Source organism: Capricornis sumatraensis, chromosome 4, assembly GCF_032405125.1.
Source record: "Capricornis sumatraensis isolate serow.1 chromosome 4, serow.2, whole genome shotgun sequence".
In the NCBI taxonomy this organism is placed as follows: domain Eukaryota; kingdom Metazoa; phylum Chordata; class Mammalia; order Artiodactyla; family Bovidae; genus Capricornis; species Capricornis sumatraensis.
Window position 1 is genome coordinate 3,687,870 of NC_091072.1, and position 15,845 is coordinate 3,703,714.

A 15,845-nucleotide genomic window follows, 5' to 3' on the forward strand; every position below is an offset into this window, starting at 1 on the left:
CACCCGGAAAAGCTTCTCGGAGTTATCCTGGAGCAGAGGTGGTAAAACGCTTTTGTTTCAAAGAGCAGTTATCCAAAGAGAGTCAACAGAGGAAGCTGAGACGGTAACAAAGTGAGGACCAGAGGGGACTGGCTAGAGGCTACCTGGAGAAAACAAAACCAAAAAAACTGCCCGTAGGACAGGGAAGCCTGGCGTGCTGCAGTCCATGGGGGTCGTAAAGAGTCGGACAGGACTGAGCGACTGAACTGAGGGAAGTCAAAGCAGGCAATCTGCCCATGAACTTCATGTTGATAATTTTATTCTCTTCACCTATTTCCTTTCTCTGGGTAGTAAGTTCCAGTGCACCGCTCTTGGTTTCTTTCCCTGGAAGCCTGTGTAATTGCTTTAGCACATCAAACACATAATTTTCCTCCCGGATTATTTCTGGTCACTCTCAGGATTTTTAATGCCACTCCTCTCCTCCTCCCAAATCTACCCTGCGTTTCTCTAAATAACTGATATGTCGTATATCAACCACCTATTTTGAATCAACACCAAATATATTTTCCTTAGCTGTCAGGAGAGTCATCATTTCTAATAAAGTTAGAAATTAGAATGTGAAAGAAACCATCAAAAGAACTTGATTCTCTCACCCCCTAAAATTAGTACAGTGTTAAGGACAGGAAGGATTTTTGAGTTCATGACTCAAGGTCACAAATCTACCACTTGAGAGCACAAACTAGAACTCAGGCACCCCAACTTCTGGGCCAGTTAAAAAAAGAATGAATCCACATGGTTTTTAGGCAAGTTTCACTGATATGGCTTATTTTCCCAAACACTTCCAGGATAAGGCAGTACAAGGCAGGCGGAGGAACAGTTTATGTCTACCATGACAGTGAAGAGTGAGATACATTCAGTTTCATGGGTATATTCTGTGCCCATCTTCTGACACTGAAGCACCCAGGGGCATCATATGCTTTCTGGGCACAGTGCTCCAGTGGCGGTCACTGGGGAGGTGGGCTGGGCGGGGAAGGTGAGTGAGGGTTTGTGTGCGTGGTCTGCAGCTGTTTTCTGCTGAGTATCTGTCTGGGCAATGCTATCAGCAGGACAGAGAGAGTCAGTGGCTGGAGCAGGCTTTGTTTGGTGGTAGTCAAGCCTCAGAGCCAGAGGGAAAGGAGATTAGGAAACACTTCTGAATAGAGCAAAGAGCCCGAGGATCCAAGAGCAGAAGGGGGGAAACTTAGCATCAGGGCGAGGAGGCTCTGAGGCCCTGCATTTTCTTCAACATAGAATGTGACGTCACTCAGTCTCTCCCCAGAACAAGACTGAAACATTTCAGCTTGTTACCACTCCTTGACTGGAAGGTCAATCCACAGGGAAATCTGTTGTTGGCTCAGCAGAGATGCAATCAGGTTGAATGACTTGAGGACTTTGAGAGATGAAGGATCAGATGTCACTGAACAGTGACATCACTCTGTAAGTAGGTTTGATTTTTGTGGGAGTGTCCTCTGAGCAGTAAGAAGCCTTCTATGAAGTGACACTATGTAAATTTTTGGAAACCACTGAGTCACTGATATCTGTGAAGATTTTGAATTTCTTTGGGCTCACTTAAGGAAATTGTTTTCCTTGTTGGCCTCATCAGTCAAACACCTGCACATCTTTGAGTCACACCCTTGTGTAACTCGAATTAAATCACAGGATTATGAAATTTACAGTGAAAGGACAGCTAATTTGGGGGAAACAAATATCCTTATATATTCCAGGTTAGACTGCTAGGAGAGAACAGAGTGCTGAAAACAGCATGTTCTTGAAGAGATAACGTGTTCAGAACTTTCCCTAGGAAGCTGAAAGCCACATCTCATCAGAGGCTGTCTGTGCTGTGCTAATTTGAGCCCTGCAAAAACCAGGATTGGATCAAGATGACTACGTTGTCTTGGTTTTAAGTCTTCTTTAGTTTCCTGCTGTGCCATTTTGCTTGCTCGAGTCACTGACCAGGGACAGATGGGAGCTGGTGACGGCTTGATGCTGGTGAATTAATGATTGTCCCCACCCCACCTCCACAACTGTAAAACCTCCAAAGCATATTCACATCAAAGGACTGGAGAACAAAATGCAATAGTTAGCAAGTACCCGCATTCAAGGGGCAGTTTCATCCATGTCTATGCCAAGGACTACCTTCCTTTACCCCAAAACAATCCCTCCCAACACAAAGAAATAAAGGGACAAACAGAAAAGAGCTAGGCAATGGAATGAGATGACACCCAGTAGTGCTGTTGGAATTATGAGAATGAGTCAGTCGGTCTAATCCTCAAACACTTCCAAGAACAATGGGGGAAAGAGTTCCGTGGGGCATTCCACCTTCATGTGCAGGAAGCGGCTGGCATGGCAGGCTCCGATCATCCGCAGGTCTGTCACCTTCATCAGGAGTTTTGGCCAAAAGTGAGTCACGTGGTGTTTTCGGTAATTGATATAGTGTTCAAAGGCCAGCAGGAAACTATCTTGGTATTTTTCTATTCTCTCAACGCAGGCAAGCCCTGGGCGATCTGAGGGAGAAGAAAGAAGGATGTTAATTTGGAGGCAGAAATGAGAAGGTCCACTTGCCTGGTCCACTTCAAGTCCTTTAGTGTGAAGTGGGCCAATCTGGGGACTTTTGACTCCTAGGAATGGGCATGGATGCAGTATGAACTCTGGGGCGTCAGGGACCAAGATGCCAGGGAGTGGAGTAACTTACATGAAGGGTGTCAAGGCTTTGTTCAGATAAATGTCTCTGGCTCACACAAATCACCTCCTTGGGTGTGAAGGGTGATGCCTCCCTCCTAGGGTACAGAAGGAGAAACCTCACCTAGAGAACTGAAATACTCTGCATAATGAGGAGGGATTCTGACAAGCATGGGACTTCAGAGAGAAGAGAGAGATGTGCAAAGAGATTGGGAGGAAATCAGGCAGCCTGGATGCAAAGGAGGAATTCCGATGGAAAGACTCTGGTGAGGACAAAGCAGCACAGTATCCAATTTTAGCTGTTTATTTGGCTTCAGTGAACCACTCCTTCCCTTCCCTTATAGCTTTGATTGCTTCTGTAGCAGCCCTGTGTTGGTGGTGTCTTGGGAAGTTATAATGGAAAGGGGATGTGAACGACACTAGCATCATCCTGTGTAGAGAAGAGAAGAGAAGAGTCACAGTGGGAAGATGGAGCTGGAGGAGATCATGATCATGTACAGGCCAGGAAAATCTTCCCAAGTCTTGGAAAACCACTGGTCTTCCCACAATACATAGAAGACTCAAGGCAGTTTAAAAAAAAAATGATAAAAGGATGTCAAGAGAAGGCTGGATGACTGGGGAATATCTAGGCTGCAAGGACTTGGGTTGCAAATGTGGATACAGAGGGAATGTATCTCAACATGATAAAAGCTATATATGACAAGTCCACAGCTAAGAGCATACTAAATGGTGAAAAGCTGAAAACTTTTTTTAAGACAGAGAACAAGAAAGGATGCCTCCTCTTGTGGCTTTTACTCAGCATAGCATTATAAGTCCTATGCAGAGCAGTTAGGCAAGAAAAAGAAAGAAAAGGCCTCCAAGTTGGAAAGGGAAAAGTAAAACCTGTCACTATTTGCTGATAACATTCCCAATTGCATCAAAAAGAATAAAATACCTAGGGACTAATTCAACTAAAGATGTGAAAGACTTATACACTGAAAAATAAGACATTGATAAAGGAAACTGAAGAAAACACAGTAAGTGGAAAGATATCCCATGCTCATGGATTGGAAGAATTAATATTGTTATAATGTTCATTCTACTCAAAGCCATCTGTGGATTCAGTGCAATCCCTATCAAAGTTTCAATGGCGTTTTTCACAGAACTAGAATAAACAATGCTAAAGTTTGTATCTTCAGCCATAAAAAACCCCGAATAGCCAAAGGAATCCTGAGAAAAGAAAACGGAGCTGGAGGCATCACATTCTCTGATTTAAAACTATATTATAAAGTTACAGCAACCAAAACAGTATTGTACTGGCATAAAAACAGATACATAGATGAATGGAAATGCAAATCAAAACCACAATTAGATAGCAGCTCACACCTGTCAGAATGGCTATCATCAAAAAGAAAAGAAGTAACAAGAGAACCCTTGAGCACTATTTTTGGGAATGTAAGTTGGTACAGCCACTGTGGAAAACAGTATGGAGATTCCTTAAAAAATTAAAATAGAACTACCACATGACCCAACAATCCCACTTCTGGGTATTTATCTGAAGAAAGTGAAACCACTACATCAAAAACATATCTTCACCCCCCTGTTCTCTGCAGCATTATTATAATAGTTAAGGTATGGAAACAAGCTAAGTGTCCACTGATGGATGAATAGATAAAGAAGCTGTCACCCCCCCCCCCACACACACACACAATTTCTGGCATGCTATTTAGTTATAAAGAATGAAATCTTGCTATTTGCAACAACATGGATGGACCTTGAGGGCATTGTGCTAAGTGAATAAGTCAGAGAAAGAGGAATACTATATGATCTCACTTATAGGTAGAATCTCAAAAACAAAAACAAAGAAAATCCCAGCAAGCTCATATGCATAGCAGATTGGTGGTTGTCAGAGGCTGGGAGTCTGGGTGGGTGACGTGGGTGAAGGGGGTCAAAGGGTACAGATTTCCAGTTATAAAACAAGTCAGTCATGCAGATGTAATGAACAGCATAATGACTAGCTAATAATACTGTATTACATATTTGAAAGTTGCTAAGACAGTAAATCTTAAAAGTCCTAATCACAAGAAAAAATCGTGCAACTATATATGAGGAGATATGTTAGTTAATACTGATGATCATTTCAAAATAATATACACATATCCAGTCATTATGTTGTACACCTGAAATTAATGCAATGTTATATAAGTTATACCTAAAAACATACAAACAAACAAAAAAACCCATGAAATTTCTAAACCTGAATGAATTCCTCATACAACTCTGGGGAGCCCTACCACCTCCCTGCTCAGTTCTTCTGTTTGTGGCTTTGATCAAATAAATACATTCATGCTTTAAATGTCTAGTTATTGAAATATCTGTATCAGTAAAACTCTAAATAGAGTTCTGCTTAATTTGAAAGAAAGAATCAGGGTTAATGTCTCAGCCCCTCCTTCTGAGCTTAGACAAAATATCCTGGCTTTTGGCATCCCCCATCCAGCTCAGATTGCAATGTTTGCATTTTAATTTTGTGATTTCCTTTATAGTTGATGTTGCTGCTCTGTGGCTCGCCCCATCTTCTCTCTCTCTGAATGTGCCAGATAAATTCTCCACAGGATCGTTTAACTTTTGATCCAAACAGAAAGTCAACATGGTATTACTCTGCACTTACTCAGTTTCTTTATTTTACAGGACAATGAAGACCAGAGACACTAGAAGCTTTGCTCAGGGTCACACAGGGAGTCCTTAGATAAATTACATGTTTTATTATTATTAGATACTTGGGCTTCCCTGGTGGCTCAGAGGGTAAAGCGTCTGCCTGCAATGCAGGAGACCTGGGTTCGATCCCTGGGTCAGGAAGATTCCCTGGAGAAGGAAATGGCAACCCACTCCAGTACTCTTGATTGGAAAATCCCATGGACAGAGGGGCCTGGTAGACTACAGTCCATGGAGTCGCAAAGAGTCAGACATGACTGAGTGATTGCTTGCTTGCTTGCCTTGAGAGTCCCTTGGACGGCAAGGAGATGAAACCAGTCAATCCTAAAGGAAATCAGTCCTGAATATTTATTGGAACGACTGATGCTGAAGCTGAAACTCTAATACTTTGGACACCTGATGTGAAGAACTAACTCGCTGGAAAAGACCCTGATGCTGGGAAAGGCTGAAGGCAGGATAAGAAGGGGAGAACAGAGGATGAGATGGTTGTGTTAGGTAGGCAGAATAGGGAAAAGGAGTCCAACATGGGGGGGGGCTACAAGACAAGGAAGGGAAAAGCCCGCGGAAATGAAAAAAAAGAAGGTCCGAGGACTGGAGTGAGGACCTCAGGTAAAACAAACACTCCTGGCTGGCCCAATTTACATAGGACAGGCCCAGGGAGAGAGAAACATATAAATATAAGAGCCAAAGCTAGCTCTCTCCTCTCTCCCACACGCTGGGGCGCTCTTCTCCTCCTGTCTTTAGATCGACATGCCCTCACGCCTCGAAGATGGATTTTCCTGCTATCTTTTAAATAAAATAGAGCTGTAACACTGAGCTGTAACACTAATTTGTCTAAGAGCTATAACATGGTCCATTCAAGACCTGAGAGCTATAACATGGTCTATCCAAGACCTGAGAGCTGTGACACGCCCAGGGGGCTTTAATGTCCGTCACTCCAAATCTTTGTTGTGACGAGACAAAGACTCGAGGAACATACACTCACGTGACAGTTGGATGGCATCACCAACTCGATGGACATGAGTTTGAGCAAGCTCCAAGAGTTGGCGATAGACAGGGAGGCCTGGCGTACTGCAGTCCATGGGGTCGCAAAGAGTCGGAGACGACCGAGTGACTGAACTGATATTGAAGTCTACTGGCAGACCCTGACCTGGCTGTCTGCTGGAGGCTGCCTCACTTCCTGCTTCGTAGAAGCGGCTTCCTATCCTGTGAGCAAGTCCGCTCCCAAGAGGAGCTGGAGTATCACAGAACACAAGGCAGTCACGGGGTGGAAGCGGAATTCTCAGGACCCTACCAGGGCAGCCATGGGCTCCCGACAGGAGGGGACTGCACACGTCATAGGCATCGGGAGGGCAGGACGGGGAAGGCCGCGCCAGACAGAGCCTGCCCACCACACTGCAGGCGGGTCTGGGGGACCCCACCGCTGTGGGTGCAGTGCGGAGCGTGCGGACCCAGAAGGGAGCCAACTGCGCCGAGGCGAGTCAGGAGTGTCTGTGAAAGGGAGCCGCTTCACTGAGCCTTGGAAGAGGAGCTCCGGGGGCTCCTGTCACGACCTGAGGAGCCGGCAGACACCTCCTCTTAGCTCCCCGGCAGCCTGCAAAGCCCCGTCCGCCACTGGAGGATGCGGGGACGCGATCCGGCAGGGACCTTCTAGAAACCTATCGCCAGCCGCTGGAGGGCCGCGGGATGCGAACCGGAAGTGCCGGGGACCGGAAGTGCAGGGGACCGGAAGCTCCCCAAGCGCTCTGACCGCGCAGGGCCCGGTCCGGACACACTCACCTGAAGACATCAGCAGGACGGCCTGAAGGAGAGCGACCTCAGTGTCGTCCAGGTTAAAAGAGGACAGCGACATCCCCAGGTCGAAGATGGCGTCAGACACCACCCCGAGGCCCCCGTTTTTCAGCTGGCCGCGCGTCACCGCCATCTCCCCGTTCAGGGTCAAAGTCTCACTCTCCGGGTCGTAGCGCACGGCTGCGCGGAGGGACATGATCTCCATGCAGCAGCCTTTAAGGAGGATGATCTGGTCTTCACATGGCAGCTGGAAAGAAGCAGCCCACGTCAGCACGGAGCGAGGGCACAGCACGGAGCGAGGGCACAGCACGGAGCAAGGACCTGCCCGTGGGACCCCAGGGGCAACGGGAGCAGCCCCTGCCCTGTCTGCTCGCAGCTGCAGACTCCCACAACCACTCCCCATACTCCACGCCTGGGCTTCCCAGGGCACTCATGGTAAAAAGTCTGCCTGCCAACACAGGAAATCTGGGTTCGATCCCTGGGTCAGGAAGATCGCTCAGAGGAGGGCATGGCAACCCAGTCCAGTATTCTTGCCTGGAGAATCCCTGTGGACAGAGGAGCCCGGCGGGATACAGTCCATGGGGTCACAGAGAGTTGGCGGAGTCGGACACAACTGGAGCGACTGAGCACGCACACTGTTCATTCATCATCTTCACCAGGTTTTTTTTTTTTTTTTTTTGCTGGACTGCATAGCATGTGGGATCTTAGGTCCCTGACCCAGGACTGAACTGGCACCCCCTGCATTGCAAGTGCAACCAACTCAGAACCCAGGTCTCCCACACTGCAGGTAGATGCCTTATTGTCTGAGCCACCAAGGAAGCCCAAGAATACTGGAATAGCCACCAACTGAGACCTTCCTAAATGTACCACCGTTTTGGTCTGGTAGCTCTAAGAGCTGACCCCACCGTTTAGCTGACAACTGTGCTGCTCTGTTTTTTGAAGCAAGTTTGCGCCTTGAATCTCTTAAAAGCCAGAGGACTAGAAGGTCTCTTAACAGACACATGTGACCTCTGAGGCCCAGAGATGTCACAACTTTGCTCAGAGTCACCCAATTGATCAGAGGCAGAGGTGAGCCCAGAATCTGGACCTCCTGGCTCCTAGGGTTATTATGTTCTCAGAGTCTCTGGCATCAGAATTACTGCACACACTCGATCTCTTTGTCAGTGTTGTAATCTCATTTTAAACTCATTTGGGTATCCTGTTAAGATTTGTGATAATGTGATAACATTATTGTCACCCTGCTTATTTAACTTAGATGCAGAGTACATCATGCAAAATGCCGGGCTGGATGAAGCACAAGCTGGAATCAAGATTGCTGGGAGAAATATCAATAACCTCAGATATGCAGATGACACCACCCTCATGGCAAAAAGCAAAGAAAAACTAAAGACCCTCTTGATGAAAGTGAAAGAAGAGAGTGAAAAAGTTGGCTTAAAACTCAACTTTCAGAAAACTAAGATCACAGCATCCGGCCCCATCACTTCATGGCAAATAGATGGGGAAACAATGGAAACAGTGACAGACTTTTTTTGGCTCCAAAATCACTGCAGATGGTGACTGCTGCCATGAAATTAAAAGATGCTTGCTCCTTGGAAGAAAAGCTATGAGCAACCTAGACATTATATTAAAAGGCAAAGACATTACCTTGTCGACAAAGGGCCATATAGTCAAAGCTATTTTTTTTCCCCAGTAGTCATGTATGGATGTGAGAGTTGGACCATAAAGAAAGCTGAGTACTTAAGAATTGATGCTTTGGAACTGTGGTGTTGGAGAGGACTCTTGAGAGTCCTTGAACTTCAAGGAGATCAAACCAGTCAATCCTAAAGGAAATCAGTCCTGAATATTCATTGGAAGGACTGATGCTGAAGCTGAAACTCCAATACTTTGGCCACCTGATGTGAAGAACTAACTCATTTGAAAAGACCCTGATGCTGGGAAAGATTGAAGGCAGGAGGAGAAGGGGATGGCAGAGGATGAGACGGTTGGATGGCATCACGGACTTGATGGACATGAGTTTGAGCAAACTCTGGGAGTTGGTGATGGACAGGGAAGCCTGTCGTTCTGCAGTCCATGGGGTCACAAAGATTTGGACATGACTGAGCTTTACTGACTATGCCAAAGCCTTTGACTGTGTGGATAACAATAAACTGTGGAAAATTCTGAAAGAGATGAGAATACCAGACCACCTGAACTGCCTCTGAGAAATTTGTATGCAGGTCAGGAAGCAACAGTTAGAACTGGACATGGAACAACAGACTGGTTTCAATTTGTATGCAGGTCAGGAAGCAGCAGTTAGAACTGGACATGGAACAACAGACTGGTTCCAAATAGGAAAAGGAGTACGTCAAGGCTGTATATTGTCACTCTGCTTATTTAACTTATATGCAGAGTACATCATGAGAAACGCTGGTCTGGAAGAAGCACAAGCTGGAATCAAGATTGCCGGGAGAAATATCAATAACCTCAGATATGCAGATGACACCACCCTTATGGCAGAAAGTGAAGAGGAACTAAAAAGCCTCTTGATGAAAGTGAAAGAGGAGAGTGAAAAAGTTGGCTTAAAGCTCAACATTCAGAAAATGAAGATCATGGCATCCGGTCCCATCACTTCATGGGAAACAGATGGGGAAACAGTGGAAACAGTGTCAGACTTTATTTTTGGGGGCTCCAAAATCACAGCAGATGGTGACTGAAGCCATGAAATTAAAAGGCGCTTACTCCTTGGAAGAAAAGTTATGACCAACCTGGATAGCATATTGAAAAGCAGAGACGTTACTTTTCCAACAAAGGTCTGTCTAGTCAAGGCTATGGTTTTTCCTGTGGTCATGTATGGATGTGAGAGTTTGACTGTGAAGAAGGCTGAGCGCCGAAGAATTGATGCTTTTGAACTGTGGTGTTGGAGAAGACTCTTGAGAGTCCCTTGGACTGCAAGGAGATCCAACCAGTCCATTCTGAAGGAGATCAGCCCTGGATGTTATTTGGAAGGAATGATGCTAAAGCTGAAACTCCAGTACTTTGGCCACCTGATGCAAAGAGCTGACTCATTGGAAAAGACTCTGATGCTGGGAGGGGTTGGGGGCAGAAGGAAAAGGGGACGACAGAGGATGAGATGGCTGGATGTCATCACTTGCTTGATGGATGTGAGTCTGAGTGAACTCCGGGAGTTGGTGATGGACAGGGAGGCCTGGCTTGCTGCGATTAATGGGGTCACAAAGAGTTGGACACGACTGATGGACTGAACTGAACTGATAACATTAATAATAAATTAAAAAAAAACTGTGTGAAGAGAAATAACAAAAAATTAGAGTTTGATTCTTTGGAGGGGGAGAATGTTTAATTAAATGCCATTATCAAAGTAGGTTGAAACACTATTAGTTAATGGGTGTTTTTGATGAATTGGGCTAAGATTGACATGCATCGCCTTGTTTAACATTTGCAATGATGCAGTGAGGTAAATGTTCTAATTCCAATTTTATTGACAGGTGTGAAAATCCAGGCTCTGAGAGGTTGAGAGACATGCTAGGGGGTCCCTGAGTGGGTGAGGTGAGAGTTGGAAGCCAGCTCTGTCAGAATCCAAGGTCAAGGGAAAAGGAAAGCTCCCTCTCTGAAGGGATTTGGGTGTAAGTTTCTGTAAAGAATGAATATGAAATGACACATAGTTTCTCTCTTCATTAAAGCAGGTTCCAATTCTTTTTTGAGAAATGATCTTGGCAACACAACTACTTCAATTCAGGTGACTACATATGACAAAGCAGTACTATGGAATTACCTTTAAAATACAGGGTATTTTATATATATATATATAGTTTTTTTTTTTTTTTTTTACTAACTCAGCCTACTTGACTTACTGTTTAATTTCAAATTGCTCTGCTTTTTCTCTAGAATAAAAGGCATTTTGTGTTTGGTTCTGGAATCCATTCATGTGAATTCTCCCCTCCACTCGTTAAGCAAAATGACTATGATTTGCTTTTATTTAGTTTCTGATTTGTACTCCTCAATTACATCTTGGATTCCTGGGCTTAGGGCCTGGTAGGGAACAGGAGATGGGAACTTGGCTAGCGCTTCCACAGGCAATTGGACAGCTGGCTGGAGTGGGTGAGTGCTGGCTTCACTGCCTAGGGCAGAGGTCCTGTCTGCAGCCCGCTCACCAACACCTAGGGCTTGATAAACACGCATTGCGGGCCCCGCCTCTGAGGGTCTGCATGCGCCCAAGTTCCCAGGTGATGCCCACAGACCTGGTTCAGGGACCCGCTCTTGAGAACCATGGACATAGAGTGGCAAAGAGAAATGACTAGTTTGATAAAACCATTGATTTTAGTTGTTTTTAGAGTATATAGACTTGGGCAGGCCCCATCTTTACAGCCAAGTCTGATGATAGATGAAGTAGTTTTCTTTTGAAAACTTCCTATTTGTGAGTTCACATGTAAATAAAAGCAGAGTACAGATTTGTCAAGGGTCTCCAGCGGTTTAAAAACTAGGCCAGATGCCTGTTCTTCAAAGAGGCATTTAGGGTGAGGTTTGTTTCCACGTGTGGGCAGACAGTCTCTAAGTCACCTAAGAACCCTCCACTGTGGGGAGGCCCCGGGGGGCCCGCCCGGGGGAGAGGCGGGGGTGCCCACAGACCCGCCTGCCCCAGGAGTGCAGTGCTTGGTCGGCTAGCAGGAGTGTGTGTGCCCTGCACTCAAGAAATGGTTCCGACGTGTGCTCTTGGCAGCTCTGCCAGCAGCCATTTCAGAGCTTTCGAAGGCCTTGGTTGGTGGGCTGGCATGGGCCTCAGGAGAAAGTTATCTTGAGTGTGATTGGAACAGCAGGTGGATCCAACTGCTGCAGGCAGAAACTTCCGGTTCTGGAGCCCACCTGGGTTCTGGAGCCCACTCCACAGGTAGCTCACGGCCTGTGCCGTTCATGGCCCTCTTTGGGGTTCCAGAGTGTCAAAAGGGACTTCACTGGTGGTTCAGTAGTTAAGACTCTGTACTTCCAATACAGAGGGCTCAGGTTTGATCCCTGGTGGGGAACTAAGATCCCACATGCCATGCAGTGCCACCAAAAGATTAAAAAAAAAAAAAAAATAGTGTCAAAGGGTAAAGGCCCTCAGGAGGCCCCAAGCACCAGAAACATATGTATCGCTGCTGTCAAAATAGTATCCCCTCACTTTTTTTCAATTTGGAGACTAGAAAATATCAAGGTTGAAAGAGAGGTGGAACCACAACTTTGAAGCAGGCTTAAACTCCCGAAGGAAGCTTGAAGGGAGAGGCTTGCCACACTCGGGCCTGGAAAGTTCCGGGCTGAGCTCTCATCCTTGCCAAGGACACAGAGCACGGTGTGTTTGTTACTGGTGGTGGCAATGGCTTCTTTTCCTTCATTCACTACACAGCTCTCAGTGGCTGGTGGCCTTAAGCTTTACATTTTCTGGAAAACTTTTCCTGGTGGGTATTCCAGGGGGAACACAGGACTGATAGGCTAGCTCACCTTGTAGGAGTAGCCAACTCCAGTTTTTTCTCAGACACCAAGGACTGAGAAAAGAGGACACAGCCCAGAGACAGAGGGCTAAGAGAGGTTTGGGAAAACAGATTCAACCCAGCACCCAAAAACAAGAGCTGACACCGGGAGTGAGAGGAAAGGCGTCCTGGGCACAGACGGGACTGTAGACACACTTTCTACAGGGCAATTTGGCAATGCGTGGTAAGTCCTCAGAGGAGCAGCCTAGGTACTTAAATTCCACTTCTGGGATTCGCCCCAGGAAACAGGCTGTTCTGTGAACAGGGCTTAGGCACCAGAATGCTTGTTGAAGAATATTTACATTATTGAAAAACTGGATATCCCATAAAAGCAGATAACCTAAATTATGGGAGATCTGTTCTTTAGAATGGGCCTTCCCAGGTAGCTCAGTGGTAAAGAACCCACCTGCCAATGCAGGAGATGCAAGAGACACGGGTTTAATCTCTGGGTCTGGAAGATCCCCTGGAGGAGGAAATGGCAACCCACTGCAGTATTCTTGCCTGGAGAATCCCAGGTGGTATCTTAGTTCCCTGACCAGGGCTCAAACCTATGCCCCCTGCAGGGGACAGGCTGAATCTCACCACTGGACTGCTAGAGACACCCTCTACCCCACCCCACCCCATTTCACTTATTCTTGAGGATGAAGAAACCACCACAAAGCCAGCCTGCTGGGATACGAAGTGGAAATAATATAGACAGAGACTCAAAGAGCAGTGGCCCCATGCCAAGTGGGTAGAGCTCATCTCTTTGATCTTAATTTTCCCCATCTGTAAAGTGGGCTTAACAAAAGCTATCCTGCTGATCTATTAGAGACTGGATTTCATGAGGCATGCTTGAGCACGGCAACCAGGACATCACAATGCTGACCTAGAGGAGGTGAGACTGTCTGATTCTCCAGGGCCTGGAGTCGGGCAGTGGAGAGCCCCTCATCAGCCTCACGTGATGGATCGTGACTAACAGAGGAGGTGGGGAAACACGTGGGACAGTGCCTTGTCATTTCGTGCTGCCGTGGTTTTCATATGACTTTTTGTAAGTCCCAACCGATTAGTATTAAATTACACGTAATACTCAGGAACTCAATGGAACTAATCATGAATACGAACAAAGAAGGAAAAGCAATCTCCTCACCTCACAAAACATAGGCAACTTTTTGGCAAAATCCACCACTCTGGTAATCGCTGGTGTGATGATTTTTGTGAAATGGCTGAAGGCTTCCAGGTCGACCTTTCCACCTTCTGGGGCGTTCACTATCGGCGCCTGTCCAATGTCTTCGGGCTGAGGAGGAGAGACAAGGAGGATTTAAATGAAGACACCGAACGGGTCACTGACCACGGTTCTCGCGCGGCAGGAAATCTCTCCTGAACTGACATATTACGGTTTCCACGTCGTTCCCTGAGAGACCGTACAGTTCCCAAGACCTCGAGTTCTCTGAGCTAAGATATATGTTCTTGGTCATCGCTTTCAAAGGCCCCCAGTGATCATGGTCACAGGGCTGTTGCTGTGGAAAGACACCGTGAGAGAAAGAGGGAGAAAGAAACAAGAATCTGGCTGTTTCTGCGTGCACGAAGGGGACCTACGTCCGGGGCTCTGGGTGCCGTGTTCAGAGCAGGGCACACTCTGTGGGTGTCCTCCTGTGGGCGGTGGGCAGGAAGGGGGAGGCCCGCACACAGGACCCAGGCATTTGCTCTTGCTTGCGACGCCTTTAGCTTGGGTCCCAGTCTGCCCTCCAGAGGCCAGCCCGAGGCTAGCTCCTCAACTGGGACCGCAACAGACTGTGGCCTCTCCTTGTATCTCCTGTGCTCAGTGGTGCTCCCTGCCAGCAACAGTCCTCCCCGCTGCCCTTTCTGGTCCTTGCCATGGTCATGACTGCCTTGGGTGGTCCTCACCCAATCCCTGATGGACAGGTGAGCGAAGGAGTGCCCACGGAGATTCAGGACGGTCCCGAGGCCAGGACTGGTCCCTGCTCTTCAGGGAGGCCATGCCTGGGGTCAGAGGAGCCGACACTGCCTGACGGCGGCGCCCTTTGCCCAGAATCACGGTGGACAGGCAGGGGCCAGGCGGCCAGGCTGGGAGGCGGGAAGAGGGCAGACACGGCAGGACGTATGGGCTCCGGGAGCCGGTCCAGCAAGTCCGAGCCCTCACCGCAGAGTGGCTGCTGAGGCCACCGCTGGGGACGGACTGCGTCTGCCTCCGCAGGCCCGACTTGACTGTGCCTCTGAGTGACCCCCAGAATTGCCGACTCAGTAGGTCCCTGTTCGAGAATCTGCATTTCCACCAGCTCCCCAGGGCACGGGTGCCGCCGGGCCGGGCCTGCGCGCTGAGCGGCACTGGGGGAGCGCGACCACGCCCAGCCCGGGGGGACCCGCTTCCTGCGTGGCTTCCCCCATCGCCTCCGCTGCTGCTCTCGCCTCCTTTTTAGCACAAAGACAAGCAAGGACGGTTCCTTCACTCTCCTACTGCCAGGGCACCAGGTCGGAGGGCTGGCCCAGGCCGTCCAAAGGTGTGATTGGAGATGTACAGACTGGGGTCGAGGGCGGGCGGATTTTTCAATCTACTACACAGCAAAGTATGACAGCATTGACCTATTTTGGATTCTCCAGGAGGTTCTTCTGTTTTTTCTACTTTTTTGGGGACAGCAAGTGGATGGGAAAGAAAGCTGGTTTCTGTCTTGTTTCATATCAGTGACTATGTTTTGGGGCAACTGTCAGCATAGCAAGCCCACGGAAGGCTGCTGGTTCTCCGGATGCAGATGGAATTGATGGGATAATCACAGGTACGGCGTCTCTCTCTCCTGTCTCTGTCTCTCTCATATACTGAGTTAAGGGACAAGGACTTCCTTGATGGCAGAAAGCAAAGAGGGACTAAAGAATCTTTTGACGAGGGTGAAAAAGGAAAGTGAAAAAGCTGACTTAAAATTCAACATTCAGAAGACGAATATCATGGCATCCGGTCCCATAACTTTATGGCAAAGAGATGGGGAAGAAATGGAAAGAGTTACAGACTTTATTTTCTTGGGCTCCAGAATTACTGTGGACGGTGACTGCAGCCATGAAATTCAAAGACGCTTGCTCCTGGGAAGAAAAGCTACAACAAACCTAGACTGTGCATTAAAAATCAGAGACATCACTTTGCTGACAAAGGTCCATACAGTCAAAGCTGTGGTGTTT

General features: G+C 47.4%; 1 protein-coding gene across 1 annotated transcript in view; it reads right to left on the bottom strand.

The window, feature by feature from the left end:
• Window positions 1-2,280: 2,280 nt before the first annotated feature.
• THRB (thyroid hormone receptor beta) overlaps window positions 2,281-15,845 on the bottom strand; it is a 383,591-nt gene continuing 370,026 nt past the window's right edge. Inside the window, exons 8-10 of the mRNA XM_068971138.1 lie at window positions 13,807-13,953; window positions 7,168-7,426; window positions 2,281-2,522 (exon numbers count right to left, since the gene is read on the bottom strand). Of these exons, the coding sequence (XP_068827239.1) occupies window positions 2,281-2,522; window positions 7,168-7,426; window positions 13,807-13,953 (648 nt within the window). The remainder of the gene's footprint in view (window positions 2,523-7,167; window positions 7,427-13,806; window positions 13,954-15,845) is intronic.